At 37.0% G+C, this 26463-nt stretch overlaps 1 protein-coding gene across 1 annotated transcript in view; it reads right to left on the reverse strand.

The window, feature by feature from the left end:
- Positions 1–18496, reverse strand: part of Psmd11 (proteasome 26S subunit, non-ATPase 11) — a 62718-nt gene extending 44222 nt beyond the window's left edge. Inside the window, exon 1 of the mRNA XM_058578780.1 lies at positions 18364–18496. Within this exon, the coding sequence (XP_058434763.1) occupies position 18364 (1 nt within the window). The 5' untranslated portion in view covers positions 18365–18496. The remainder of the gene's footprint in view (positions 1–18363) is intronic.
- Positions 18497–26463: the final 7967 nt, after the last annotated feature.

Below are 26463 nucleotides of genomic sequence, written 5' to 3' on the forward strand. Positions count from 1 at the left end.
TTTTGTGATATTTTACAGTTTGTGAAGACCTTGTTCAATTCAAAAACACTCGTTTTTATAAAATATATAAAAGGTTTTAAAGAACTGAAGGTAACATGGGTATAGGAAAACCAAGAAAAACAGCAGGCAAACTCTTCAACTTCGAATATAAGCTGAAGCCACAAGAGTAACCATAATCATTTAATGATCATTAGATCAACCACAATGGTCTAAGATCTGACAAAAAATAAAAGGAAGATATTTGAAATAGGAATTTACATCCCTATTACTCAAGATATTCTCTTAATATAAGTTAAGTAAAAAGTGATATTTAAGTATTTTTCATCTTTAACATTTTTTATATAGTTTTAGTTGTCAATGGACCTTTATTTTTTATTTATTAATATGCGGTGCTCAGAATAGAACCCAGTGACTCACACATGCTAGGCAAGTTCTCTGCCACTAAGCCACAATCCCAGCCCCTCCTCTTTAACTTTTATATGTTCTATTATGTCATAATATAAAATTAATTTAGTCTGGCGTGGTGGCACATGATATAATCCCAGAAACTAGAGGCTAAGGGAGGAGGATCACAAGTTTAAGGCCAGCCTCAGCAACTTAGAGAATTCTTAAGCAAATTAGTGAAACCCTGTCTCAAAATAAAATTAAAAAAATGAGGTGAGGTGAGGATGTGGCTCAGTGGTAAAGCATCTCTGGGTTCAATCCCTAGTACCAAAAAAAAATTTTATATGGACATTCCAAGTACTAAATTTTTCCCCTGCTATTTCCAAGTATTTTAGACAATCATAGATCATATTCACCATAAGATGCAAATGTTAGTATTTTTCACAAGTAGGAAATCAATGATGCTAGAAGAGGAGTTTTGCTACCATCTGATGAATGAAATGGTATGAATATGTCTACAGAGGAAAGAGATATTAATGTTTATAGGCTATCAGAGTAAGAGAGTATTTTGTTGATCTTTGTGATAACAGCTCCTAGGGAAAGACTCAGCACCTATTAGCATCTGTTGGTTGGGTAGATGGCTCCTCCAGGTTTACAACTGATTTTTCTAACCTAACTTACCAGGAAGCTGAATAGAAGAAGGTAAATGTTAAGAATGTTTTATTAGGGGGCTGGGGTTGTGGTTCAGCGGTAGAGTGCTCGCCTAGCACGTGCAAAGCCCTGGGTTCGATCCTCAGCACCACAAAAAAATAAATAAATTAAATAAATGTATTATGTCTAACTACAACTAAAAAATAAATAATTTTTAAAAAAAGAATGTTTTATTAGGGGGCTGAGGTTGTGGCTTGGTGGTAGAGCACTTGCCTAGCATGTGTGAAGAACTGGATTCTATCCTCAGCATCCTATAAAATTAATTAATTAATTAATTAAAGAAAAAAAAGAATGTTTTATTAGAGGTGGGGTAAAACTCAGGAAATAAACTATTAAAAGTAGAGCTTTCCCATAAAACTGTATATAACTAGTACAGATTGAGGGAAGGGGTAGTTTTTTAACTGGTTTTTACTTTCTTTTTTTTTTTTTTTCTTAGTGGAACTATTTTTCTTATTTGAGGTTTTTTTTTCAGATCCTGAATTTCTTCTAAATCTACAATGAAACAACCAGTGGATTGACAACACTGGTTCTGAGATAGACCCACTCGGTAATGAGAAAGTCCAATTCCAACTGGGGAAATTTACCTGAGTCCCAGCCTTTTCAGTTTAACATTACACCTACCACCTAGAAAAATAAATCCAAGTACCCATCTGGGTTGAGAAAAGAGTTACTTGTGACTTTATAAAAAATGGAACTATGTAATGTAAAATTCCAAAAAAGTCAAATGGTGCTACATAAGACATTTTTCTTTTTCTTAGGAAAAAGGAGTTATATGGAAACTTCTCATTATCTTTTTCTTCTCTTCTATGTCCAAAGTTCAAAGCAGGTCATACTATAGGGTCCATCTCACCTTCTTATCTAAAAAACTACTCGTGCTACTTTTCTTCCAGTTTTGGCCACACGGAAAACTAACTCTACTGTGCTATATGACTCCACAAAACAGGATGAATAAAACTGTAATACAGCAGCCTCTCATCTTAGGAAGGTGAACAGGGTTCCATCATGGACTCGAACTGGGTTGTTCGCTTTTACCATTCTTCTAACTAAATGTAAGCATGCACTCACTTAGCTGCTACACAATCTGGTCCTTCTGTAGAAGAATGAAAAAATTTAAAAAGAGCAAATGTTCCAAGACTTGAAAAAGTAAATAACAGGTTCTGTCTCCTGGAGAAAAACCCCTCCTTTCATCCAAAAATGTGGATTTACACATGTAAAGATATGTATTTGTACAGATTCTCTTTAGGTATCAGATATGAAATCAATCTTTTTTTTTTTTTTTTTAAGAGAGAATGAGAGAGGAGAGAGAGAGAGAGAGAGAATTTTAATATTTATTTATTTATTTTTTTAGTTCTCGGCGGACACAACATCTTTGTTTGTATGTGGTGCTGAGGATCGAACCTGGGCCGCACGCATGCCAGGCGAGCGCACTACCGCTTGAGCCACTTCCCCAGCCCCTGAAATCAATCTTGATATCTTGTCTTTATGCTTCTTTATCACACCAAAGAGTTAACTGCAAAACTGGACCTTCATTTCTATCCAGTAAATCTGTCACAAGATGAACCAGGATATAGAGATATATGTAACTTTTTAACATCTTTTTCTTTTCAAATTACAACAAATATTTGGAATTTACTGCTGCAGTCTCAAATGTGCTTATCATAATAGTGGCCAAAACTGGAAGACATTTTTAAAAAAACCTGAAGTCATCCATACTTGCCATTTATTAGTCTTCTTGTTTGGAGCAAAAGGCTAAGAATTCACAAATACCACGACCTAAGCACCTGTTTCAAATTAAACGTCAGCCTTCAGCTTGCAAAATAATTTTTTGATAATTAAGCAAATTGCAGAAGACCCATCAATTGCTTTTTTTCTTCCGGGAGAAGTCAGCAGGATAACTGCACCCTAAGGGTTTCTTTCTGTGTTGAATTTGAAAGGTGGTGCTGAGGATCGAACCCAGTACCTCGCACGTGCTAGGTGAGCGCTCTACTACTGAGCCACAACCCCAACCCCTGTTTTTAATCTTAATAGAGATTTGTCTATTTCAATGTTATTTATAGAGTAGCTCTTGGATTTATTCATTAATTCAGTTGTTCTCTAGGCTTGTTATTCATTAATTTCTGCTTTGACCTTTACTCCTTTTTCTTTTTTTTATTCTGTTGCTCATTTTTTAGTTTTTTTGAAAAATGCTTAGTCCATCAGGCACGGTAGAACACACCTATAATCCCAGTGGCTCAGAAGACTAATGCAGGAGGATCACAACTTTCAAGACAACCTCAGCAACTTAGTGAGACCCTAGGAAACTTAGTGAAACTCTGACTAAAAAAAGAAAAATGCTTAATCCATTTATTTGCATTCATTCCTTCTTTCTTTTTCCCCCCTATACTTGGGGTTGAACCCAGAGCCTTGCACATGCTAAGCAAGTATTCTACCACTGAGCTACATTCCCAGTGCTTTTTAAAATTATTATTTAATTTTGAGAAAGGGTCTTGCTAGGAACAGACTGGGAAGGTGAAGTCTTTTGAAATTTCCCAGGCTGATCTCAAACTTGCAATCCTTTGGCCTTAGCCTTCTGAGTAGCTGGGTTACAGTCATGCACCACCATACCTGTCTATTTTTTTCATTCTTTCTTAATAATAAGAGAATCTTAATTTTTGCACATCAGGTATGCAAAGATTAAAAAGAATTACAAACAGGATGATCAGCCTGGAGAGACCTAGGATTTCTAGTGTTGAGAGTTGGCACCAAGGATAGCAACCTCTCTCATTTTGAAATTTCAAAAGACTTCTTCCCAGTCTGTTCCTTACATGTGTTCCTATGCCCACGAGTTGACACATGCCACTTCTAAAGAAAAAAACCTGAGCCAACTTGAAGAAACACATGAACTTACTGAAGAAACAGATTACCTATACATAGTATAAGTATCCACACTTGACAGATATGTGTAGCATGCATAAACTTTCAGAGGATACTATTTGAAATTTAAAAAATACTTTCTTTCCATTCTCTGAATTATCTCATTTTCTCCAAGGTAGAATTTTTTGTTTGTTTATATTGGATCTCCTCTGTGTGTTATGCAGTTTCCCCCAAATGTCTAGGAATCCCTGGCTGTCCATTCATATTTAAGAATATAGGTATGGGCTACTATTTATTTTGACCCATTCTGTGAGGTGCTGGGAACCTTGAAGGACACTAAAAGTTCAAAGGTTAGAGACTCTGCTGCTGAAATAAACATTCCCTGACATTACTCCACTAAAGAATTGAGGAGACAAAGCCCCAAATCAACAATAAGGACCTAAGGAAGAACAATCAGAGAGGGAAATCATGCCACACCCTGTGACATGTACTCATACACCAAAACCAGAGAGAAGTCCCAGAACAAATAAGATAATTACACACAAAAGGACACATGTTAAAAAAAAAAAAAAAAAGAGGTCGGAGAATCTGCTTCAACTGATGGGAAAGTCCAAAATCTCAGAAAACATGAGGAAACAGGCAAAAAAAAATCTCCCCCCAAAATCCACAATCCCCCAACAAAGGATCCCACTGGTAGGAAGGTGGACAAAAGTTCAGAGAAAGATTATAAAAACTGATTATTAAAATATTCAGTGGGCTCGGGATGTGGCTCAAGTGGTAGTGTGCTCACCTGGCATGCGTGAGGCACTGGATTCGATCCTCAGCACCACATAAAAAAAATAAAATAAAGATATTGTGTCCACCTAAAACTAAAAAATAAATATTAAAAAAAATGTTCAGTGAACCAGGAATTAAGAGGGCAATTACAGAAGATGAAAGACCACTTTAATAAAGAAATAGAAATAGTGAAGAGAAACCAAGCAGAAAACCCCTAAAAATGAAAGACACAAATTAAAAACTCACTTGAAGGCATCACTAACAGAATAGAATGAGTAGGAAATAGAATCTCAGTCCTTGAAGTTAGAACTGCCTTGAAGACAGGGTAATGATCTTGATTACAGAGAATGCAATAAAGGGGAAAAATTATAGAACATGGGAAAAAAATATAACAAGAATTCTGGAACAACATTAAAAGACCAAACATGAGAATCACTGGGATAGAAAAGAACATGGAGATTCAAACTAAAGGCATAAAGAACTTTTTCAGTAAGATAGTTACAGACAAATTTCCCCAAATCAGAAATGAGATAGACATCTACACATAGGAGGATTAAAGGACCCCAAATAGACCTAGTCAAATAAGAAGCTCACCAAGATATACCATAATTAAATGCCTAACATACAAAATAAGGGAAGAATATTAAAAGTCACAGGAGAGAAACATCAGGTCACATTTAGAGGCAAACTAATAAGGCTCACTTCTGATTTCTCAGCTCAGATCCTAAACTCAAGGAAGGCTAAAGTGAGATATTCCAAGCAGTAAAAGAAAACAACTGCCATCCAAGGTCATTATACCCAGCAAAGCTCCATTTCAAATTCAAGGGGGACATAAAAATTTTCCACAACAAGAAAAAATTAAAACAATTCATGAGCAGCAAGCCAGCCCCAAAAAGAATGCTCAAAGATAAACTATACACAGAGGAACTGAAAAACAATTCCCAAAGTTCCCAGAGGAAGTTCAATAGAAGAATAATCTGCTAAATAAGATATAAGACATGGGTAAAATATACCCAAAAAAACAAAATGGCACAAACATAAATCCATACTAAGGCTGAATGTTAATGGTATCAACTCACCAATTAAAAGACACAGATTAGGAGAATGGATCAAAAAACAAGATCCAACTATATGCTGTTTACAAGAGACTCATCTTCCAGGCAAAGACATCCACAGGCTGAAGGTAAAAAGATGGCAAAAATGATTCCATGCATGTGGACTGGAAAAAAAATAAGCAGGAGTAGCTATTCTCAGGGCTGGAGTTGTAGCTCAGTGGCAGAGCAATTGCCTAGCATGTGTGAGGCACTGGGTTCAAGCCTCAGCACCACATATAAATACATAAAAAATAAAGGTATATGAACAACTAAAAAAAATTTTTAAAAAGGAGTAGCTATTCTCATTTCAAGCAAAAAACAAAATTCAAGCAAAAATTAATCAGAGGAGACAAAGAAGGCTGCTACACCTTAGTAAAGGGAACAATCCAACAAGAAGACATAACAATAATAACATTTATGCCCTGAATGTCAATGCGCCCAATTACATGGAAAAAATACTCCATGATATTAAATTCCACAGAGACCCCAACACAATAACAATGGTTGATTTCAATACATCGTTATCACCAAAATAGGTCATAAAAACATAAATTAGGGGCTGGGATTATGGCTTAGTAGTAGAGCCCTTGCCTAATACATGTGAGTCACTGGGTTCAATCCTTAGCACCACATAAAAAAAATAAATAAATAGTTATTGTGTCCATCTACAAATAAAAACATTTTTTTAAAAAATCAGCCTGGCACAGTGGTGCACACCTGTAATCTCAGCAGCTCAGGAGGTTGAGACAGGAGGACTGTGAGTTCAAAGCCAGCCTCAGCAATGGTGAGGCAGTAAGCAATTCACTGAAACCCTGTCTCTAAATAAAATATAAAATAGGGCTAGGATGTGGCTCAGTAGTCGAGTGCTGCTAAATTTTATCCCCAGTACCCTCCCCTCAAAATTAAATCACAAATAAATTAATTTATGGTCCACCTTAAGGCCTCAGAAAAAGAAGAACAAACTAAGCCCCAAAATAGTGGAAGAAAATAAATAAATAAGATCAGAGCCAAAATCATTGAAATTGAGAATAAGAAACCAATACACAGGATTACATATCCAAAAAGAGCTGGTTCTTTGAAAAGATAAATAAGATTGACAAACCCTTAGCCAAACTAACCAAAAGAAAGAGTGAGAAGTCTCAAGTCAACATGATCAGAGATGAAAGAGTAGATATCACCACAGACCCTTTGGAAATCCATACGATTATCAAAACCTATGTTGAAAATTTGGACTCCAGGGGCTGGGGATGTGGCTCAAGTGGTAGCACGCTCGCCTGGGCATGCGTGCGGCCCGGGTTCAATCCTCAGCACCACATACAAACAAAGATGTTGTGTCCGCCGAAAACTAAAAAATAAATATTAAAAAAATTCTCTCTCTCTCTCTCTTTAAAAAGAAAAAGAAAAAGAAAATTTGGACTCCAAAAAACTGGAAGATCTGGAAAACATCGACACATTTCTAGACACATATGACCTGCTCAAATTGAATCAGGAAGATACAGAAAACCTAAACAGACTATTATCAAGTAATGAAATTGAAATAGCATTTAAAAGTCTTCCAAAAACAAAAAGCCCAAGACTTGATGGATTCTCAGTTGAATTCTACCAGACCTTTACAGAAGAACATCAGTCTTTCTCAAATTATTCCATGAAATTGAAAGACAGGAACACTCCCAAATACATGTTATGAAGCCAGTATAATAAGCCTGATATCAAAACCAGACAAAGACAAATCAAGGAAAGAAAACTACAGACCAACATTCCTAATGAACATAAATACAAAAATCCTTAATAAATATTAGAAAGCCTCATTCAAAACCACATCAAAAAGATAATACACCATGATCAAGTGGGGTTCATTCCAGGGATGCAAGGTTGGTTCAACATATACAAATCAATAAATGTAACTCACCACTTAAACAGAATTAAGGACAAAAATCACATGATCATCTCAATAGATGCAGAAAAAGCCTACGATAAAATCCAACACCTATTCATGTTAAAAATGCTGGAGAAGCAAGGAATCAAAGAAACTTACCCAACACTGTGAAGGCCATTTATGACAACCCCAAAGCCAACATTATACTAAATGGAGAAAAACTAAAATCATTTCCTCTAAAATCAGGAACAAGACAAGTCTGTCCACTCTCACCACTCCTATTCAATATAGTTTTCAAAACATTAGCCAGAGCAATCAGACAAGGACATCAATGGGATACAAAAAGAAGTCAAACTGTTTGCTGATGATATGATCCTATATCTAGAAGACTCAAAAAAACTCCACCAGAAGCCTTCTAGAGCTTATAAATGAGTTTAGCAAAGCAGCAGGATACAAGATCAACCCTCATAACAATAGCTTTCCTACTTGAATAGTTATTCAGCCAAGGAAAAAATCAGGAAAACCATCCCATTCACAATAACCTAAAAAAAAAAACACTTGAGAATTAATCTAATCAAAGAGATAAAGAGGTATACAATGAAATTATAGAATACTGAAGAAATTAAAGGCCTTAGAACATGGAAGGGTATCCCCTGTTTTTAGATAGGCAGAATCAATATTGTCAAAATGGCCACACAACAAAAGCAATTCCCCTCAAAATACCAATGACATTCTTCACGGAATTAGAAGAAAAGAATTCTTTTATTCATTTGGAAAATAAGAGACCCAGAATAGCCAAGACAATCCTAAGCAAGAAACGTGAAGCAGGAAATATCACAATACCTGATCTGAAATTATACTACAGAGCTGTAGTAACAAAAACAGCATGGTGTTGGCATCAAGATAGATATGAAGATCAATGGAACAGAATAGAAAACACAGAAACAAATCCATACCCCCATAGCCATCTGATTTTATTTTATTTTATTTTAATTTTTATTTATTTATTTATTTATTTATTTTGCTACTGGGGATTGAACTCAGGGGGCACTCAACCCTTGAGCCACATCCCCAGCCCTATTTTGTGTTTTATTTAGAGACAGGGTCTCAGTGAATTTCTTAACACCTTGCTTTTTGTTGAGGTTGGATTTGAACTCACCATCCCTCCTGTTTCAGTCTCCCGAGCCACTGGGATTACAGGCATGTGCCACCGTGCCTGGCAGCCATATGTTATTTGACAAAGGAGCCAAAAAAATATATTTTGGAGAAGAGACAGTCTTTTCAACAAATGGTGCTGGGAAAACTAGACAGCTACATGTAGAAAAATGAAACTACACCCCAATCTCTCACCATGCACAAAACTCAAATTGAAATGAATCCAAGACTTAGGAATTACACCAGAAACTTTACAACTGTTAGAAATACTCCATCACATTGGTGCTGGCACTGACTTCCTTAATAAGACCCCAAAAGCAAAAGAAATAAAACCAAGAATAAATAAGTGGAATGCCATCAAGCTAAAAAGCCCCCGCACAGCAAAGGAAATGATTAAAAGCATGAAGATAGATCCTACAGAATGGGAAAAAATCTTGGCCAGCTACTCAACTGACAAGGGATTAATATCCAGAATATACAAAAAGCTCAAAAAACTTAGCACACACACAAAGAATATCCCAACAAATAAATGGATGAAAGAACTGAATAGAAACTTCTCAAAAGAAGAAACACAGCTGGGCATGGAGGCATACACCTGTAATCCTAGTGGCTTAGGAGACTGAGGCAGTATGATCACACGTTCAAAGCCAAACTCAGCAACTTAGTGAGACTATAAACAACCTAGTGAGACCCTGTCTCAAAATTAAAAATAAAAATAAAGGGATGGGGATGTGTGTCAGTGGTTAAGCACTCTTGGGTTCAATCCCTGGTACTCAGATGCTCATCAATAGATGAATGGAGCCAGGCACAGTGGCACATACACAGGGGTGGGTCAGGAGGCTGAGGCAGGAGGATTGCAAGTTCAAAGCCAGCCTCAGCAAAGGCAAAGCACTAAGCAATTCAATGAGACCCTGACTCTAAACAAAATACAAACTAGGGCTGGAGATGTGGCTCAGGGATCAAGTGCCTCAGAGTACAATCAGCAGTACAAAAAAAAAAAAAAAGATGAATGGATTAAGAAATTGTGATACACACACACACACACCAAATAGAGTTCTACTCAGCCATAAAAAAAATGAAACTATGGCACTTGACAATAAATGGATGGAAATGGAGAATCTTATGCTAAATTTTAAAAACCACATTCAGAAACTCAAAGATCAAATGTTTTCTCTCATATGCAGAAGCTAGACTAAAATCAAAGAAACAGGAGGGAATGATAGGATAACATAAAGAACCAATCAAATACAAATTAATAGATAAGTGAAAGGAAGTCTAGTAGAAGCAGGAGAAAGGGAGAAGGGAGGAAAAACAGGAGGGAAAAGGGGGAACTGAACTGACTTCATGAACTGAAATCAATTTCCATGCATGTGTGAGTTTGTCAGGGTGAACCGTACTACTATGTTTAAAGCTCTAATTTAAAAAATACAGATATTGGGCTGGGGATGTGGCTCACGTGGTAGCACACTCACCTGGCATGCACGGGGCACTGGGTTCAAACCTCAGCACCACATAAAAATAAAATAAAAATGTTGTGTGCACCGAAAACTAAATAAAATAAATATTAAAAAATTCTCTCTCTCTCTCTCTCTCTCTCTCTCTCTCTCTAAAAAAAATAGAGATATGGAACTTAGTGAGACCTGTCTCAAAATAAAAAATTTAAAGAGGGCTGGAGATGTAGTTCAGTGATAGAGGACCCTTGGGTTCAATCCCCAGTACCAAAAAATAATAAATAAAAAATAAAATATAATAAAAACTAAAATGTTGTTTTTAGCTTAGAATTTGACACACAGCTAAACTACTAGTCACACATGAGGAAAAATAAAGCCATTTTTCAAACCTGAATAACCAACCCCCCAAAATGAAAGGAATCCCGAAAGTGGTTTTAGTTTGGTTTGATTTTGGTACTGGGAATTGAACCCAGGAGTGCTTAACCACTAAGCCACACCTCCAGCTTTATTTTTATATTTTATTCAGAGACAGGGTCTCCCTGAGTTACTAAGTGCCTCCCTAAGTTGCTGAGGCTGGCTTTGAACTTGAGATCCTCCTGCCTCAGCCTCCTGAGTTGCTGGGATTATAGGCAGGTGCCACCACATCTGGTGAGAAGTTTTTTTTTTAATACAACAATCTAATAGGAGAGTGAAATTCTATGTTTTAAAAAGGCTCAATTATACTATGATAAGAAAGCTTGAGATGAAAGCAAGAATGCAGAGTTAAGGAAAGAAATGGAGGATCAAGAAAGCATCATTAAATATCATATCATAGAAATAACATATTATAGAAAGGTTAAAATCTGGGTGCAGTGGTGCATGCCCGTTAATCCCAGCAAATTAGAGGCTGAGGTAGGACTGAAAGTTCAAGGCCAGCCTCAGCAAAAGTAAGGCTCTAAGCAACTCAGTGAGACCCTGACTCCAAACAAAATACAAAATAGGGCTGGGGAGTAGCTGGTAAAGTGTCCTTGGATTCAATCCTCAACACCAAAATAAAAAATAAAAAACAAAAAGAAAGGAAAAAAGGAGGAGGTAGAGTTGAGGAGGAGGAGGAAGATGAAGAGGAAAGAGGAGGAGTACGAAGGGGGAAGATGAAAAAAAGGTAAAAGATGATCATGGTAAAAAGCAGAGAAAAGTAAAGGAATTAGAAAAAAAGATAGTATCCATGAAGAACAAGGGCAGCAATTTAAAAAATAACTGAAGCAAAGAATCTAACAAATATAGCAGGAAAACTATTCAAAGGCGCAATTTTTGAAATTTTCTTTTTTCACCGATTTTTAAATATAGTTTTTAGTTGTAGATGGACCCAATACCTTTATTTTTGTTTATTTATTTTTATATATGTCCCACATTTTTCTTTCTTTTTTCTTTTTTTAATTTTTTTTAGGTGTTAATAGACCTTTATTTTATTTATTTATATTCGGTGCTAAGAATGGAACCCAGTGCATCACACAAGCTAAGCAAGCAATCTACCACTAAGCTACAACTCCAGCCCCCTATTTTTGTTTATTTGTTTATGTGGTGCTGAGAATTGAACCCAGTGCCTCACACATGCTAGGCAAGCGCTCTACCACTGAGCCACAACCCCAGCCCTTTTTCACTGATTTTTTTTCTTTTCTTTGCAGTACTAGGATTTGAACTTGCGGCCTTATGCATGCCAGGCAAGTGCTTGACCACTGAAATACATCCCCAGCCCTGAAAATTTCACTTAAATAAATGAAGAAATAAGTTGCAGATGGAAAAAGCACACCATGTTCTAGGAAAAAACAAAAACACCATGGTGGTGCACATCTATAATCTCAGAAGCTGGGGAAGTTGAGGCAGGAAGATCAACCTCAGCAACTTAGCAAGACACTGTTTCAAAATGAAAATTAAGAAAGCCTGAGGATGTAACTCAGTGGTTAAGTGCCCCTGGGTTTGTTCAATCCCTAATACCAAAAAACAAACAAACAAAAACTGACATGCAATGTAGACATATTATTCAACATGAAAGTTAAAGAAAGAATTCCTTGAACAACTAGACAGGTCAATCAACTTGCTTGTGAGGGGTGAAGTGGCATTGGAATTGGCTTGTTTCAGACATCTCTAAAGGTTCAACACCAGAAGAAATATTCCTGCAAATTTCAGAAAGAAAATGTGGCTCAAGAACATTATATCTGGTCAAGAAGTTCAAGGAAATATAGGACAAAAAGCTCTTAGGGAAAAAAAAACTTGATGAAATCTAATTTAGAGATGGATCAAAACAAGAGTTCAATAAAATAAAAGTACTCCTGGTGGTGAGCAGTGGTTCCCTATAAATATAGAATTAAAACTAAACAGAATATAATATTATTTGTTGAGTTTTAACTACCAAAAACAATGAATTAAGGAGAGAAGACAGGAAGTTTATCAGTGTTATTTTCAATTCATCTACCCATAGTAAGATGTTGAACAAGGGTATTGGGGTTTTGGCTCAGCAGTAGAAGGCTCACCTAGCACCACATAAAAATAAAAATAAAGGTATTGTGTCCAAATACAATGAAAAAATAAATAATTTTTTAAAAGGATGTTAAGCAAAAACTCATTCAGTTCATTTAGTATTGCATGAGAATCATTTTTATAATAGTATTATGGCAAACATAGTAAACTGTGTTTTGCATCCTGCTTTTTTCTTAATACATTTTGAATATACTTCATATAAATTTAGCTCATTTCTATTAACTACTTATATTCCACCAAATGATTATTCCATTCCATTTTTTTTTCTCTCGTTGTTACTGGGGGTTAAACCCAGGGATGCTTTACCATTGACTGAGCCACATCCCCAGCTCTTTTTATTTTTTGAAATAGGTTCTCACTGTTTTATAGGCCTTGCTAAGTTGCTGAGGCTGGCCTTGAACTTGAAATCCTCCTGCCTAAGACTCCAGAGTTATTGGAATTCAGGCATGCACCATCATGCCCAGCTCTTATTTCTTAATATTTAGGTTTTCCGTGTTGGTTTCTATGTCTCTTATCAACATCATATACTTGATTTTGGTGTTCATGTATTTGGGTTTAGTTTTTGTTGGTGCTGAGAATGAACCCAGGGCCTTGCACACACTGGATATGCACTGTACCAGTGAGATACACCCCTGTCCCCTAATCCAAGCAGTGACTTTAAAAAAAAAAAAATAGTGTATTTAACAACTTTCTATTTACAAAATAGAAAATTTATAAAATATTTATAATTATAAAATATTATAATTTATAAAATATTCTTGACAATTTTGTTTTCTATGTATTTTCTCCTTTTAACCCCCAAATTTCCACTTTCCTGCCATCCACTAGATTAATATTAAATTTCTTTACTCATTTTTTTCTATTCAACTTTTAGCTTTCTAGTAGTTCCATTAAATTTTTCAAACATAACTGAACTTTTGTTTCTAATGGTACCTAGAATTAATCAATATCTACATCATCCCCTTCAACAAGACAGTATCTCATGATCCTTAGCATACTTTTACTTTTTCTAAGTGCCTCCGTACCCCAACATAACAATCATGTTGATACGACTAGAATTTTAGTTCATAGATACTTTTAAATCCAATTAATATTTAGACAAAATTTTCTCGCTATTTCTTTTTATACCTCATTGTTTTCCCCTACTTTCTTTCTTTCTTCTTCTTCTTCTTCTTTTTTTTTTTTTTTGTAGACTACATCTTCTAGCTAAACAAACACTCGTAAATGACATATATCCCCCTACTGTTTTATTCCTGGATAAAATTGAACCTGAGCTTCAGTCCTCAGACATTCTAATTAAAAAAACAACTAAACATGGGGCCTGGGGTTGTGGCTCACTGGTAGAGTGCTTTCTTAGCATGCATAAGGCATTAGGTTCGATCCTCAGCACCACATAAATGTAAAATAAAGATGTGGTATCCACCTAAAACTTAAGAATAAATATTAAAAAAACACTAAACTTCATTATATCAGAGTGAGTCTTTGGGTGACAGATTTTCTACATTTCTCCAGTGCTTTTAATTATGAATATTTTGTCAACGAATTTGAGTGGTTGTGTGGCTGCAAAAGAATGCCCAGTTGTAACATTTTTTTGTCCTTTCAGCACTTTGAAGATATTGTTAATGAAATTGCAAAGTATAATTCTGCCTTTAAAAAGAGAAATATGGCCAGATGAGGTGGTGTACTCCTGTAACCCCAGTAATTTGGGAGGCTGAGGCAAGAGGATCCCAAGTTCAAAGCCAGACTCAGCACCTTAGCAAGTCCCTAAGCAACCTAGCAAGACCCAGCTTCAAAATTTAAAATTAAAAAAAAAAAAAGGATTGGGGATGTGGTGGCTCAGTGGTAAAGCACCTTTGAGTTTGATCTCCAGAACAACAACAACAACAAAACATTGAGCAATAGCTCAGTGGCAGAGCGCTTGCCTAGCATGTATGAGGGTTTGATCCTTAGCACCACATGAAAATAAATAAAGGCATTCTGTCCATCTACAACTAATATATATATATCTTTTTGAAGGAAGCTTTTTTTTTTTTTTTGTGGTGCTGGGGATTGAACCTAGTGCCTTGTGCATGTGAGACAAGCATTCTACCAACTGAGCTATATCTATATATCCCCAGACCTGAAGGAAGCAATTTTCTTCACCTAAAAATATTTTGTTTATACAGGGGATCTAGTGCAACTTGTTAATCTCTATGCTAATGGGAAACGGAAAATACAAAACACCCACAACCCAATGAGCTAAATTCACAACCCAATGATCAAGCAGAGTGAAAGGTCTCAAGTTAAATTTGACATATTTTATTTCCTATCTTAAGTTATCATCCTCCTTTTGTGCTCTTTGAAGATATCTTCTGGAGCATCAAATTATTTTGTTAAACCCCCTCTTTTTTTTGCCCAGTGCAGTGTGCATGCTTATAATCCCAGCAATTTGGGAGGCTGAGACAGGAGGGTCACCAAGTTCAAAGCCAGCCTCAGCAATTTAGTGAGGCCCTAAGCAATTTAGCAACACTCTGTTTCAAAATAAAAAAATAAAAAGTCCTGGGGATGTAGCTCAGTGGTAGAACACTCCTGGGTTCAATCCTTAGTACAAAAAAATAAACAAAAATCCTCTTTTTTATCACATGGAATAAAATTCCTTTACCCCTAGTGGGATGACACATGCCTGCAATCCCAACAATTTGGGAGGCTGAGGCAGGAGGATAGCAAGTTCAACCCAGCCTAAGCCATTTAGTGAGACCTGTCTCAAAATAGATAAATAAAAAAGGGCTGGAGGGGGGCTGGAGTTGTGGCTCAGTGGTAGAGCACTTGCCTAGCATGTGTGAGGCACTGGGTTCGATTCTCAGCACCATGTATAAACAAATAAAAAATAAAGGTCCATCAATAACTAATAAATTTTTTTTTAAAAAAGGGGCTGGGAATATAGCTCAATGGTAGAGTGCTCCTAGGTTCAATACCCAGTATCAAAAAAATAAAAAAATAAATAAAAACCCATCACCTCACTTCACCCCAATACTTGAGTTAATTCCAAATCTCAGAAATATATATATATATTTTAATTATATATATATATTAGCTATTAATGTACTTTATTTATATATTTATATGTGCTGCTGAAAATCAAACCCAGTTCCTCATGCATGTGAGGCAAGCACTCTACCACTGAGCCACAGCCACAGTCCCTCAGAAAGCATATTTTAAAGAATTTCATAAAACTGAAACTATCAATGATAAGAAATATTGGTCCATAATATATTCCTATTGCTATTCACTTAGATTATAAATGGATTCAATTGCCAGACACAGCACAAGCCTGTAATCCCAGTGACTCAGTAGGCTGAGGCAAGAGAATCACAAGGTCAAGGCCAGCCTGGAAACCTTAGCAAGATCCTCAGTAATTTAGCAAGACCTTGTTTCAAAATAAGAAATAAAAAGGGCTAGAGGGGCTGGGGATGTGGCTCAAGCGGTAGCGCGCTCGCCTGGCATGCGTGTGGCCCGGGTTGGATCCTCAGCACCACATACAAACAAAGATGTTGTGTCTGCCGAAAACTAAAAAAAAAAATTCTCTCTCTCTCTCTCTCTCTCTCTCTCTCTTCTCTCCTCTCTCCTCTCTCCTCTCTATCTTTAAAAAAAAAAAAAGGGCTAGAAATGTAGCTCAGTGGTAGAGTGCCCCCAGGTTCCATCATCAGTACTAGAAAAAAAAGTGGTGGTGGGGGTGCGGTTAGGGCTTGATTATTTTATTTACACATTTCTTTTGGTTTTCCACCCAAGGTATAGATACTTTGTAAAGCTTCTGGGCAAAGAGAGCATTTCAATTTTCTTGTCTCCCTGCAGCTGCTGCTATCAGGCTTGAGTTAAAGGTATCTCATGAAGTTTTCTAGAAAAACAAAATAAAAAAGTTCATAAAGTTCTATGCTCCTGGGGCTGGGGATGTGGCTCAAGCGGTAGCACGCTCGCCTGGCATGCGTGCGGCCCGGGTTCGATCCTCAGCACCACATACAAAGATGTGTCTGCCGAAAAATAAAATATTAAAAAAAAAAAAAAAGTTCTATGCTTCATTGCCTTCTTGTATCTGATGTTGCTGATGAAATGTCAGATGTCAGTAAGATTATTTTTTGTTGTTGTTCTCAGTAATCTTCTTTTTCTCCAGTTTTTTAAATAATATTATTATATTTTTATACCTTTATTTTATTTGTTTTTTTATGTGGTACTGAGGATCGAACCCAGTGCCTCACACACATGCTAGGCAAGTACTCTATCACTGAGCTACAATCACAGTCCAAGTTGTTGTTGTTGTTGTTTAATGCTCTGAAAATGTCACTTTTACATGACTTGTATGGGCTTTTTTTTAATATTTATTTTTTTAATTTCAGGTGGACACAATAACTTTATTTTTTTTATTTTTAGGTGGTGCTGAGAATCGAACCCAGTGCCTCACCCATGCTAGGCGATCGCACTACCACTTGAGCCACATCCCCAGCCCATGTATGGGCTTTTTTCTTATTCATTCTGTTCAGTACTTGTTTCCCAGTCTGTAAATTCCAATAAAATTCAAGTTTTTAAAAAATAATAACAACAAAAGGGGGGGGGTCAAATATTAAGACATATTACAAGGTCATAGACCAATGGAACAAAGTAGAGAATTCTCAGAAGGAATCACGGATATATGGGAACTTGATATAAAATAAATAAGCATTAGCTTAGCTATGGTTTGAATACCATTTGTTCCTTTCAAAACTCAAGTTGGAGTTTAATTCCTACTGTGAGGTACAGAAGGGTGGAAACTTAATCCAATGACATGTTTAGGGTGGAAGCCACATTGAATACAGTGGAGAGGCAGCAATCAGAGGACAGACATGTGATCCTCCTGGGACTCTGTGGGACTCTGCCAGTAATAAGGCCATCCCAGATGTGACCCCTCAACCTTGGACTTTCCAGAACCATGAGCCAAAATAAACTTCCATCAGTTAAAACTTTACCCAATCTGCTGTGTCTTTAGCAACATAAAATGGACTAATAGAGGAAGCATCACAGACCCCATGGACAAAGAAGAGAGCATTTATTAGGTGAAGTTGGAAAAACTGGTTCACTAAATGAAGAAAAATAAAACTGGATCTCTATCTATCATCATCTGTCCAGATGAACTTCAAATAAATTAAAGGACTATGAAATGAAACCTATAGAATTAACTGCATAAAAATGTCAGATGAACTTTGTAATTTGGAAACAGGAAAAAACTTCAAAAGCACATACAAAACACAAATTTGATTACATCAACATTATTTCTATGAAAAGCAAGACAAACAAAATTAATAGACATGTAACAATCAAATAAGGTTATCTACCACATCTAAAACATACTTTGGATTAATATTTAAAAATGTATAACGACCAAGGCCATCTGTCCTATTCTGACACTCTCAGCAGGGCTTTCATCTCCATTTGGGTGCAAGATGACCCTTGGAGCTCCAGATTGTTCACACAAGATTCAAACAAAGGAAAGCAATTTCTCCTTGTGCATCTCTTAGTATTATGAGGAAATACTTACTTTCATGTAAGTCTCCTAGCAGAATTCCTGTCAAATCCCATTGATCAGACCTGAGTCACACTTCCTCGACCCAGCTGGAAAAGCTGGAAAAGCAATGTGTGGACATTTTCGGCCTCTATAAGTGGGAGAAAGACTGGCCAGCAAGAAAGAGGGATTAGAGTTTCAGCATAAAGTATTTTTGCCATATCTTCCCCTCCAATGGCTTGCTCTTACCCTCTCTCTCTTTTTTTAAAAAGATCCTGGAGATTGAATCCTGTTGGTGCTTTTACCACTGAGCTACATCTCTAAGTGCCTGGTTTGTTGTTGTTGTTGTTGTATTTGTTTGAGACAGGATCTTCCCAAGTTTCTCCAATTTCTCTTGACACTCCCATTTGACTGGAATTAGCACACGTACATCTACCATGTTGTCTAAATCCTCTTTCATATTTCCATCTATTTCCCTTTCTTATTGCATTCTGGGAAAATTTCTCTCTACAGTCATCCAGTTCATTAATTCATTCTTCAGTTTATCTACTCTGTAATTCATTCTGCCCATTCAGTGACTTATTTCAAAACTGTTTTTCATTTTCAAGATCTCCAATTCGGGTTTTTCTTTTCTTTTCTTTTTTCAGAACTGGGAATTAAACTCAGGAGCATTCTATCTCAGAGCTGCATCTCCAGTTTTTGTTTTATTTTGAGACAGGATCTTACAACATTGCCCAATCTGGCCTCAAATTTGTGATCCTCCTGCCTCAGTCTCCCCATAGCAGGGATTGTGTGCATGTGCCACCACATCTTACTGATTCCTTTCTATAATGCCTGTTTTGCTTCATGGATGCAATACCAGAGCACCTCCTGAACAATATTATCTATGCATTTTCTAGAGGTTTGTTCCAATTCTATTAGCTTTGTTTTTTAAGTGAAGTTCGTCTGTTTTGCTTTTTAGTTACTGTTGTTTTAACTCTACTTCAAGGAGCTGCTCATGTGTATGAATATTCTTCACCATGAGTCTGTTTTTTCCACTGAGATTCCTATTAGATTGAAACTTTCTTGATGTGGGGAGATAATCTTGGAGTGTAGTTAAGGGAGGTGATGATTTATTTGGTTGTGGGAACTTACTTTCCATGTAGTTTTCAGTGACACTGAAAGGTGGATAAAGTATGATACAAGAAAAGATGCCTCCACAGCCAGTGTCCCACATTAACAGGTTTCACATTTCTCCCTTATGTTGCCAGCCACTTAAAGAATACTCTCTCTCTCTCTGAGACACTAGTCCTGTCTGGAGATAGTGGTTACAGTAACATGACTTACAGAAGGGAGGCCAGGATGGGGTTCAGGAAGAATTGGCCGGGGTGCTACTTCATTGTACTGTTCCAGCTTCCATATCAAGTCATCTTCTTGCTTCCAGCTTCCAACCTGCAATATGAGAATGGAGGCTCCCACTCCTTTTTCTTCCTTCCTTTTTTTTTTTTTGTGTGTGTGTGTGTGTGTGAAAGGGTTTAAACCGAATAAGCCACATCCCCAGCCCTTTTATTTTTATTTTGATAAAGGGCCTCGCTAAGTTCATGAGGCTGGTCTCAAACTTGCAATCCTCCTGCCTCAACTTCCCAAATCACTGGGATTACAGGAATATATACCACTATGCCCAGCTCCTACTTCTTGTGGCAGCAATATATGTTGGATTTGTTGGATTCGCAGATGTACACTAGACTGCATTACCCCTTCAATTCAGTCTCAGCTGATTTTAGTCAGAACTTTCTCACAATCTCTGAGAATTCATCTTGTTGTTTAACACATTTATGAATATATTAAGTCCCTAGAGTTTGAAGAAAAGGAGGGAAACAACAGAATGCACCCAGTTCACCATTAGTAAAATATTACTTCTGTTAATCATCAGGTAAAGCCACACACAGTGGTGCACGCCTGTAGTCCCAGCAGACTGGAGACTGAGGCAGAAAGGCTGCTTAGCCCAGGAAATCTAGGCCAGCATGAGTAACATAAGGATAACATAAGGAGACCCTGTCTGAAAAAAAAAAAAATCACGTAGCATATAATTTCATTTATATGTATTTTTCTTTTTCAAATTTTTTTTAGTTGTAGATGGACACAATACCATTATTTTGTTTTTTTATTTTTATATGGTGCCAGGGATCGAACCCAGTGCCTCACGCATGCTAGGTAAGCACTCTACCACTGAGCCACAACCCCAGCTCTATATGTATTTTTCTATCTGTTCGTTTATCTGTCCTTCTCTCTGTATATATACGTAGAAGTCAAGTTGCCTGGAATATTTTTAACCTGATATTAAAATAGTTATTTCTGAGTGGCAAAGTTTATTTTACAATTTGTACTTTCTGCATTTTTCTGAACTTATGTATTATTTTTACAAATAAATTTGTTCTTAAAAACATGTTAAAGTTAATTGTCTTTCAGTGTTGAGATTACAGGTAATTTTTTAATTTTGCCTATGTGTATTTCCCAGTTTCATCAATGTACCTGTATTTATTATAAGAGAAAGTTCAAAAGTTAGTTAGAAATCAAGAGTCACAAGGATCATCAAAGAGTTCAATAGTATAACTGAATATGTTAAAAGAGTTGAGGAGTATTGCTATTTTTAAATAAAGGTGATTTGATTGATTCTTCATATTTTGGTTTAGGTAATACTATAGATCAGATAACATACACATAGGAAACACTTAAATCAGGACTTTTAGTTTAGTTGTAATGGCACTCAAGTGCTCTTCTAAAAGTCCCTTCTCTGTGAAGACCAAAAGCAAAAGAGAGAGTGCAGAACAAACTGCTCCAAATGACCATCAACTGATAAATTGATAAATAAAATGTGGTATAACCATTCAACAGAAAACTATTCAGCAATAAAAAAGAATAAGGTACATGTTACATCATGGATGAACCTTGAAAACACACTAAATGAAAACAGTCAATCACAAAAGGCAATATATTGTATGATTTCATTTATATTATATATCTAGGGTAGACAAATATAGATATGCAGATACAGATATATATTTTCTGCAATACTGGGGATTGAACCCATATCCTTGCATATGCTAGGCAAGCACTCTACCACTGAGCTACACCCCATAACTTTTAAAATTTTATTTTGAGCCAGATGTGGTAATGCACACCTATAATCCCAGCAGCTTGGTAGGGTGAGGCAGGAGAATTGCAAGTTCAAAGCCAGCCTCAGCAATTTAGTGAGGAGTTCAGCAACTTAGTGAGACCCTGTCTCAAAATAAAATATACAAAAAGCGGGGGGGGGGGGGGCACTGGGGATGTGGCTCAGTGGCTGAGTGCACCTTGATTTAATCCCCAGTACCTTATTTTGAGTCAGGATCTTGCTAAATTGCCTAGCTTGCCTGAACTTGAGATCCTCCAGCATTGGCCTCCCTAGTAGCTGGAATTACAAGCATATGCCACCTCACCCAATGGAGTAGGCAAATCTATAAATGACATAATGTAGATTGTTGCCTAGAGCTGGGGACATTGGAGGAAAATGGGGAGTGTCACTAGGTAACAGGTTTCTTTTGGGGATGATAAAAAATATATTCTAAAATTATGAAGATAGTTACACAAGTCTGAATGTGCAAAAAACTCATAGAACTATATAATTTCATAGGTATATTATATGGCATATAAATTAATCATCAATCAAACTTCAAAATAAAAAGAATAAATTGGTTGCTTAAACACCTGCCTTTTTGTAATAAGTATTCACATTTTTTCTTTAGTCTCTGACATTGTACTCTATACAGTGGAACTTGTTTAGAGTACTTGTATGGAACTTGTATGGAAATGCATTCTGTGCAAAACAACAGGGATTTCCTACAAGTACTCTATACAATGGAACTTGTATAGAGTATTTGTAGGGAACTTGTATGGAAATGCATTCTGTGCAAAACAAGAGGGATTTATTTTCATAAGAGCCTGTGTGTTCATTGTGGCATATGCCTGTAATCCCAGTAGCTTAGGAGGCTGAGATAGGAAGATCGAGAGTTCAAAGCCAGCTTCAGCAACTTACCAAGGCCCTAAGCAACTGAGTAAGACCATGTCTCTAAATAAAATCATAGAAAAGGACTGGGGGTGTAGCTCTGTAGTTAAGCATCCCTGGGTTCAATGCCCGGTACTACCACCACCAACAAAAAACACTTGCATGCATACTTGGGATTTAACATAGAACCTTGTCCCTGCTAAGCATGCATTTTGCCATTAAGCTATACCCTCAAAGCCATTTTTGGTTTTTTGGCACTGATGATTGAACCCAGAGGCACTTGGTCACTGAGCTCCATCTCTGCCCTTTTTATTATTTTTATAAAAATTTGAGACAGATTTTCACTAAGTTGCTTAGGGCCTAAATTGCTGAGGCTGGTCTCTCACTTGCAATCCTCCTGCCTCAGCCTCCCAAGTCTCTGGGATTACAGGCATGCACCACCACGACTTGTTCAATGCCTATATTCTTGGCAACTGTTTCCCTACACAAACATTTGGTAGGTTCATTTTCTCCTGGAGTCACCATGTCCTCTTGATTTATTTGTTTCTTCAAAACATTTTGCCTGACCTTTTGATGAGCTGGATTGATCACAAAGAACATTTCACTGTCACTCTGGACAGAATTTCATCAGCCACATAATTTGCCTATCTTTACCTGATGTTCTTATGTGAACTGGTACACTCCAAGGACTTCTTCCCTGCCTTTACTTCTCAGGCCTGATGAACATTTCTTCAAGGTATGTCAGTACAGAATCGCCAGCATATAGTTAGGTCTATCAAGTCTGGTCAGGGTCTTGTTGGGAAGAGAACCAAAAGGAAACCCACATTTATTTGTTTGTTTGTTTTGGGGTCCCTGGGACTGAACTCAGGAGCACTCAACCACTGAGCCACATCCCCGCCCTATTTTGTATTTTATTTAAAGATAAGGTCTCACTGAAATGCTTAGTGCCCTGCTTTTGTTGAGGCTGGCTTTGAATTCATGATCCTCCTGCCTCAGCCTCCCAAGCCCCTGGGATTACAGGTATGCACCACTGTGCTGGGCTGAAACCCACATTTATTTTGAGGAATTATGGGGATTCTGGTTTTGTTTTTATAGATAAAAGGTTACTGCTTCAGGTCAGTTTTAGCTATCTTTAATAATTCATGCTCTTGCCACCACTAATATACAGAGTTGTATAATTTCACTGTGTACAATGTTTCTAATACGTTTGTGTTTTACCATTGTCTTTGTTACACAAGACCCAAATAACAGAGGCCTATTCTCAGATAGCATCAGGACTTGTGTCCAGTTCTTCTGATTTCTACCACAGGTTGACTTTGTATTAGTCCATACTGCATCTTGGGTAGATGATTTTGACATGGTTGGTAGAGCTGCGTGGTTACCAGATGAATAAGCAGTTTTCTTTGAGACAGGTAAATGACAAGCTACAATTTTTCCTCTTCTTCCATGGCTAATTTGATAATACAGATATTATAAACAGGAATTTCTCAGAATTAATTTTTCCCATAGAAGTTCTTTCTGATGCAAAGAGTGGTAACATTTCCATTATATAATACATAATGTAAATGTTATTATAACCTGAGTGACTAATGATAGCTTTTCCTGATGAACCATAGTTTCTTTACATTCATCAGCTTAATTATATTAAAGAACAAGGATCTTGCTTATGACTCCTTACATACATGGGTTTTGGATTCCATACAGTATCTTTAAAATTTATCTTTCCAAACCATCCCCTTATAACACTTATCAGAGAGCACAGAACAGAAATTCTATACAATTCATTAGGTTTTGAACTGTAGATTAACAGGTAATAAAAGGTACATTGTGTATACTATCACATTTAATCCTCCCAATAAATCAAAATAGATATTATATGGCAAAAAGACACATTGTTAGAAAAGATCAGAACTAGTATTCAAAACCAGGTATTTTTAATCTAAGAATTCAAGTTCTTATTGCATTATGATTTAAATAGACAGACACATTTTTATAACAACCATAACATTACTTCTTCTAAGTACAAATAAAAAATTCTGCCCCAAACTCATAGTTCCTCTTGTCTAGTATAAAAAGAAAAGAGTTCCCTGCTGGGCACAGTGGGCAAGTGGTTCATGCTTGTAATCCCAGCAACTTGGGAGGCTGAGGCAGGAGGATTGCAAGCTGAAGGCAAGCCTCAACAACTTAGTGAGACCCTCAGCAATTTAGCGAGACCCTGCTTCAAAATAAAAATGGTGGGGCTGGAGCTCAGTGGTAAAGCACCCTTGGGTTAAATCACCAGCCCAAAAAAAAAAAAAGGAAAGACAGGAGAAAAAAAGTGTTCTTACAAGCTAGTAGAAACATTAGAAAGACTTTGGGGGAAGTGGACACTAAGAAGCCTTTCAGGATAAATAAAATGTCAACAGGTCCCATCCCATAAATTCCCCATGCAGACACACAGAAAAGCTCTCTCATTTCCTTGAGCTACTGAAAATTCCCCAGTACTTTTGGAGCCCTGTGCATCTTCACAATTCTCTTCTTTTATTTGGTGGGGTTGTGAACTGGGGATTAAAACCAGGGGTGCTTTACCACTGAGCTACATTCCCATACTTTTCATTATTTTTTGAGACACAGTCTCACGAAATTGCTTAGGGCCTCATTAAATTGCTGAAGCTGTCCTTAAATTTGTGATCCTCAGGCCTCCCCCATCCCCCTGCAGTAGCTGGGACTACAGGCATGAGCCACCATGCCTGGTGAATTTTCTCCATCTTATAAGCAGTAACTTATGAGTTGTAATATAAAGGTAAACTTACCTTTATAACTTTTTAGGACATATAGGGTTATCCTTTTTTAAACATAGACAATCAGTTCTGAAGCATAAGGTTTTTCAATAGCACTTTGTATTCTATTCATTCTATGTGTTCTGATTCATTTTTTTTAAATATTTATTTTTTAGTTTTCGGAGGACACAACATCTTTGTTTGTATGTGGTGCTGAGGATCGAACCCGGGCTGCATGCATGCCAGGCGAGCGCGCTACCGCTTGAGCCACATCCCCAGCCCTCTGATTCATTTTTAATTTTTTAAAAATATCTTAGAGTTTCACAAATCTTTTTTTTAATATTATTTTTTTTAGTTTTAGGTGGACACAAAATCTTTATTTTATTTTTATGTGGTGATGAGGATTGAACCCAGTGCCTCACATGTGCTATGCAAGCGCTCTGCCACTGGGCCACAACCCCAACCCCTGATTCACTTTTATCTACCTGATATTTCTTAATCTTAGTTTAGATTTCTTTCACAAACTTTATTCATATGGACTAGTCTCTATTCCTCCTCAATTTATAGCATGAAAACTAGAAGCAATAGAAACAATGATGCATTTATTTAATATAATAGCAACTGAATAAATAAATTGAACAAGCTGAAAGCAGTGCTCTGTGACCATAGCCCCAGCAACCTGGGAAGGTAACACAGGAGGATCACTGGAGCCCAGGAGTTGGAGGCCAGCCTGGGCAACAAGAGAGGCCCTGTCTCCTTAGAAGTAAATAATAATAATAATAACAATAATAATAATATAAATCTAACCAGCCATGGTGGAGCATGCCTATAATTCCAGCAATTTGGAAGGCTGAGAAAGAAGGATCACAAGTTTAAGACCAGCCTGGGCAACTTAGTGAGACTTTGTCTTAAAATAAAAAGCACTGGGTATGTAGCTCAGTGGTAGAGTGTCCCTGGTCTCAATCCCTAGTACTTCAAAAAGAAAAAGCCAGGTGTGGTGGTGTACACCTGTAATCCCAGTGGCTTGGGAGGCTGAGGCAGGAGGATCACAAGTTCAAAGCCAGCCTCAGCAAAAGTGAGGCACTAAGCAACTCAGTGAGACCCTGTCTCTAATAAAATATAAAATAGGGCTGGGGATGTGGCTTAGTGGTCGAGTGTCCCTGAGTTTAATGCCCCATACCAAAAAAAAAAAAAAAGAAAGAAAGAAAAAGGAGGAGGAGAAGAAGGAGGAGGAGGGGGAAGAGTAAGGGGAGAGAGAATGGGAAGAGAAGGAGGAGAAGGAGGAGGAGGAGGAGGAGGAGACACTAACAATAAAACTAAAAAACAGGGGCTGGGGTTGTGGTTCAGTGGTAG

The sequence above is a fragment of the Marmota monax genome, unplaced genomic scaffold, assembly GCF_021218885.2.
Source record: "Marmota monax isolate L192 unplaced genomic scaffold, Marmota_monax_Labrador192_F-V1.1 WCK01_AAM20220418_F8-fsc00480, whole genome shotgun sequence".
Taxonomy (NCBI): Eukaryota; Metazoa; Chordata; class Mammalia; order Rodentia; family Sciuridae; genus Marmota; species Marmota monax.